This window comes from Mus pahari, chromosome 14 (genome assembly GCF_900095145.1).
Source record: "Mus pahari chromosome 14, PAHARI_EIJ_v1.1, whole genome shotgun sequence".
In the NCBI taxonomy this organism is placed as follows: domain Eukaryota; kingdom Metazoa; phylum Chordata; class Mammalia; order Rodentia; family Muridae; genus Mus; species Mus pahari.
In genome coordinates this window covers 26843836-26849864 of record NC_034603.1, presented here as the reverse complement: position 1 = coordinate 26849864, position 6029 = coordinate 26843836, and the positions used below count along the sequence as shown (strand labels likewise).

Below are 6029 nucleotides of genomic sequence, written 5' to 3'. Positions count from 1 at the left end.
CAATGACATCAGAAATGAATATGGGAGAATCTGTATCCTTTTATTTTTTTCTGGAAAAGTGAGTCTGATAGTGTCTCACTGTGTCTCTGCTCAGTTCTTCTGTCTCTTGTTATGCGTGTGTGGTATGCACATATGAATCCATCCATGTTTGTGTCTCTGTCAATGTATGTGTCTGTGGATAGAGGCCTTTACCATCTGAGATATCTTGGTAGTCCCCATACGCTTCAATTCCTTAGCTCTCCGATTTCATCTATCTTTGTGTATATGTATTTAAATGAACAGATACAATATAGTTGCATGTTTGAATAATAATCTATCATTTTTTTAAAGGCTGAGTCTTACTTTGCAGCCTAGGGTGGCCTTGAACTTCCTGTATAGACCAGGCTATTCTCAAATTTATAGAAGTCTTCTTGCCCTTGCCTCAACAATGCTGGGTTTATGGGCATGAGCAAATATGCAGGTTACTCTGTCTTTTAACAGTATATTTTGATAATTTATATTTAAAATCATTATTGACAGAATTAGATTAAACTATCACATTTGTAAATGTTTCTGAATTATTTCCCACCTTTCTGTCTTCAGTTTATTGCATATCAGTTATACTTCTTTTAAAATCTCCTGTATATGTTCTTGAATTTTCAAAATGCTTCTTTTTAAAAAAAAACTTAGGGCAATGTTAAAATGACACAGTAGGGCCACTCTGTGGGTGATGCAGACTCATAAGAGAATACCCATTCCACTTCCCCCAGCATTAGAGAAAACATCACCCACCAGGAAGCACTAATAATGAATTGTGTGCCTTCTCATCCTCCATGTCGATTGGCTTCTGTCAGATTGACTCCCTGGGAAAGCATGTTTATTTCTGTATAACTTGATGATAAGCTAAGAGAGGGAAGTGTCCAAACATTATGGATGTTTAAAATCACAAGATATGGTCACATCTCTTATGAGTTGACAATTAATTTTCATTTATTTTCAATGTTAGATTTTACATGTTTGACTTGAGATTCATAGTATCCAACACAAATGTCAGTTTTGAGAAACAAACTATAATAAAGACCCCAAAATACTGAGTTGGGGTGCCATGATTTTTACAAATTAAGAAATAGGACCAAGCCTCATCATTGTCAATCCTCCCAATAACCCCCACACTTTGGAAGCAGAGGCAGAAAAACAAGTTCAAGTTCACTCCTGACTACATAATGAGTTTGAAGTTACTGGGCTACTTGACATCCTGCCTTAAAAAATGAAAACCAAGAGCCAGGAAATATGGGCGAGAGTATCAGCTGCTCTCTCAATGGACCGTTGATTGATTTACAGCACTTTCATGGCGCCTCACAAACATCTGTAACTTCATCTCCAGGAACTGATGCTGTCTTCTGATCTCCATGGACCCAAGGCACAAAATGACACATGTACACACATGGAGGCAAAACTCCCATACACATAAAATATAAATAAATTAAGGAGAATAGAATCAAACTGAGAACAACAGGAAAAGGGCAATCCTGGCAGTGTATAGGATGAGGCCACATTTCCCATGAACTGACTTGAGTGAATTTTTAATTAGAAAGGAACTTAAGAATTACACTGAAAACAGAAAGATAGATTCCAAGTATAAATACATACACACAAAGGAAAATCCCAGAGCCAGGAGACAAAGATCTGTGGGGGAAAAACATCCCATTGCTGGGAGACAGTGAGATTGGCAGTGAGAATGCTTGTTCCTGAAATGTGCAAAACCCACAAGGCACATCTGAGAATCGTGGTGACAAGGCTTAGCACTGACACAGGACACTCTTGCTTATTGCCACTGTAAGACATCCAGTGGAAATCCAACAGCAGTACCTTATTTACAGCAAAAGAGAGGCAGAGACACAGGATGTGGTTAGTGAGAGCAAGTCTGTTCCACAAGGGCACTTCCCAGTCACTCAGTACACACAGTGCTCCTGAGAATTCTGCCATAGCTCCAGATCCTGGGAAGAGGGAGTCTATGAGCCCCGTTAGCTGGCTATCTCCTTGTGGATAAATCCAGGTTCTGCAAACAGAGATGAGAAGGGGAGTAAACGACAGTTTAGGCCGCCATGTAGAATAAGACTGGGTATCTAGAAAGCAGGTCAGTTGAACACCAACCAACAGGTTTGTGAGCTGAATATAGATCTGACATCTCTGATGGTAGACAGTTTTTTTTCTGCTTGTCTTTCTATCTCAAGAAACTACCTATGTATAAATTTTCCAAAAAAATTAAGTTATTCATTTTTGTTATTTTTAGAACATTCTGAGCTCAGAATCATTGCTTTTAAAAAAAAATGTTTCTAAGTATATCGCAATCTATATGTAGGTAAGTGCCCATGGGTGTAGGTGCCAATGGAGGTCCGAAGAAGGTATAGAATCCGTTGGAGATAAAAATGTCACTGCAGGGACTGGCGTGTCTTCTGGCATGTTCTGGAACTGGTTTCATGAGCATTGTCAAGTGTCACAGGACGGGAAAGGGGTGCATGTGAATGAAACACTTGGAGCCAACAACAGCCATCAGTGTCATACACTGTAATCTTCAAAGACTCAGTACTTCCTCCCACAATAAAGTTTCTGTAGAGCAAACTTCATATCTTTGTTCCTCAGACAATAGACAACTGGATTCAGAGATGGTGTGACAAGAGAGTAGAAAATAGATGCCAGGCGACCCAGGGTCGGGGAGTACTGAGAGGCAGGTCTCAGGTACACAAAGCTTCCAGTTCCATAAAACAAGATGACTGTGGTCAGGTGAGAGGAGCAGGTAGAGAAGGCTTTCCACCTGCCTTCCACTGAGGAGATGCGAAGAACTGTGACCACAATGACAATATAGGAGACCACTGTGAGGGCAAATGAGCTCATGGCAATGCAACTGCTGACAGCAAAACCCATCTCCTCACTGAGATGGTAGTCAGTGCAGGAGAGTCTCATGACTGGAGGGATGTCACAGAAGAAGTGATCAATAACATTGGGTCCACAGTAGGGGAGTGAGAAAGTGTTGAATGTATGGAAGGCTGAATAGATGGCCCCACCCACCCAGGCAGTGACCACCAATGCAGAGCAATATTTCTGGCTCATGATGGTTCCATAGAGCAGTGGTCTGAGGATGGCCAGGCACCGGTCATAAGCCATGGCTGTGAGCAGAAAGCATTCAGTACATGCAAATGTAAAAATTGCGTAGAGCTGTGCTGCACACTCTTGATAGGAGATGACCCCTGAGCCTGTGAGGGATATCACCACTGCCTTGGGGATGGTGGCTGAGGTGTAGCAAATGTCCAGGAAAGACAAATTCTTCAGGAAGAAGTACATGGGATAGTGGAGCCGACTGTCTCTAGTCACAACTGTGATGATGGAGAGGTTCCCCAGGAGGCCAAATGTGTAAATGAGCAAGAAAAATGGGACGACCACCAATCTCAGGTGCGGGACATCTGAGAAGCCCCTGAGGATGAAGTGAGTCACTCTTGTGTGATTGGACATGTCTGGTCAGATTGTGTTCAGATGCAGTGCCACACAGAGCTGAGGGAGGGGACAGAAATAACAGGCAGACTCAGGACATGTGTGTGCAGGTGCATGTTGACTACAGAGGCATGAATTCTATCAGAAAAGTAAGATGATGAAGCAGCCTATGTAAATGGCATTGGGATGAATTAATTAAGACCAGGGAGCTTGAATAAGGGAGTTGCAGGAGGGGTGAGAGCAAACAGAGGGAGGCAGAGAGTTGGAATAACAAGGTGGAGAAAGGAGAAGATGACAGAGAGCGATGGGAAGGGGGAGAGGAGCCATCAGTCAAAGTTCTCTTGCTCCTAAGTTTTGAATGGCTTTTGGTTAGAAGCAGTCTCCTGTATTCACTTAAAATTTTTTACATTTATGTGTGTGTGTGTGTGTATGTATGTATGTATGTAATTGAGTCTGTCTGCATCAATATCAATATATACTTATATATATCTACATCTACATATCTATATATCTATGTAAGCACACTCTTTTTATATATGTATTTATGTCTATGACTATCTTTATCTAGATATTAGGTTTCCAAAAAGAATAGAGTTAAGCCAGAGGAGAAGAACTCTAATCCTGGTACCAAGTATCTTTGTGCCTTTTGTTTAGGGTATTTCAAGGTGCTGGAGAGGTGCTTAAGTTAGCGAACTGATCCCAAACAGAGTAGAGGTGTGTTCCTCTCATGAGTGGGCTCCATTTGGAGCTGTCTATAATGGCCTTGTCTGAGTTCTTCCTTATCATCTTGTCGCCTGCAGTGCCCTGACTCCTGCTCTTCAGATACAAAGGCTATGCTCTCATTCTGTTGCCACCTCAGCCTTCCAAGTAAAGACACTCTGCTTTCTCCTTCATAATCCCAAGCATCTCCACAAGGACTGAATGTTGATCCAATCTTGAGGCACTCTCTGTACAGCCCACCGCCCGTTATCCAGTGACCCCAGCCCTCAGGAATCCATGTCTAACATGGATGTGAAACTTGCTTCCTCAGCAGAATCTTCTGAGGCTCTGACAGTTTCTAAAAGTGGATGCTGTGATGTACCAGCTTAATAAATTTGTCTGATCCTCCCTCTGTAAACTTGGTTTTTTGGAGGCAAGCTTCACCCTATGGCAGCAGAGTCAGTACCAGCCCTACTTGGTCTGTGAGATTCACAGTAGGCTGTGTCCTTCCTCTGCTACTGTGAACCAGAGAAAGCAACACACAGACCTGCAAACTCAGGTGGCTAACCAGTGTCACCTGTGAGTACGTTTGAGAAGATGGCTTAAGATTAAGTCTTACTGAGTTAATAATTAGTTAACTGATCTTGAGTTCACTCTCTGGTCAAGAAGGCCTTAATCTTGCAATGCCCCTGCCTCTGCCCCAGAAGTAGCAGGTCTGACAGTCTTGTACCATCAGGCCACTGTCAAGATTCTGAGCAGACAGGAGACACTTGCACAACTCTAGAAACAGAGCTTTAGAGCAGTTGGCATTGCAGTCTAACCAAGCCTGCTAAGCAACAAGCATGGGTCGTGTCCTGTGCCCAGCGGATGGTATATGCTCTGACACAGTGGGGGAAATTATACTCAGAGCAGTAGTGATAGAAAAAACTGCTCACCTTTTTAATAATTTTTTTCCTCTAAATTTTTAGACCTTCAACTTTGCTTAAAGAAATGGAAGTTGATTGACACACAGAGCACACATCTTACAATTAGGCACAGAGGACGTTGGATTTTTCTTTTTTCTCACTCAGCTCTCACCTGGCAGAATGATGCTGACTTTCTGTGTCCAGAGGTCATCAAGTGGTGAGGTGGACAGTAGGACCATCTGTCAGGCAGTAAGGCAGCTGACCTGGCAAGGACTTGCTTGAGGTGTGGACGGATGAAGTTGTCTGATTCCCTTTGCATGTTTTAAATATTGTGAAGTCATTCTCCTGCCAGTCCATCTGGGAAAGGAGAGACTGTGCTTTGAGCTGACTCTGGTAATTTGTTTGGTCCCTGAGAGGTTCCATGGACTAAGACTCCTCAGGGTCCCTGTGGGTTATCTTGGACAACTAAACAGAATGTTTTATGAGGCTATATGAAAATAGTAGTTGGTACAGTAAAACCTTGTTTGATTTAAAAAACCTCAGGCTTGAGTATATGTGATGGACATTTATTTTAAGATACAAATATCCGTATACTATAAAGACCACAATTATGAAATTAAGTGTTCTGAGCTCATTATTTTCTTTGTTCAGGCTCTTAGGGTACTTAGAAGCATCAACCAAGCCATTGCACCCTTGTATCTGCTACTGTGACATGTGTCCCCAGTCATTTGGTCACCCAAAGCCTTGTATTGCCATACATATGCACAGATGGTGCATTTTAAATGACAGGTTTGTGAGTGTGTGCCATAAATTGTCACCTGGAGTCTAACTCATTCCTTTCACTTACAACACTTCCCAATGCATCTAGGTTGGGGAATAGAAAAGAGAGCCCAGCACTGACGGGGCTGGGGAGGGGGACTATGAATGTGAGACCAGCCTGGGCTGTGCATCAGGGTC

General features: G+C 42.5%; 1 protein-coding gene across 1 annotated transcript; it reads right to left on the bottom strand.

Annotated features, from left to right (window-relative positions):
• Positions 1–2505: 2505 nt before the first annotated feature.
• On the bottom strand, positions 2506–3565 carry LOC110331298 (olfactory receptor 1019-like). The gene has a single exon (XM_021211784.1). The coding sequence runs from the start codon at positions 3487–3489 to the stop codon at positions 2563–2565; it is 927 nt and encodes a 308-aa protein (XP_021067443.1). The 5' UTR covers positions 3490–3565; the 3' UTR covers positions 2506–2562.
• Between the last annotated feature and the right edge of the window lie 2464 nt (positions 3566–6029).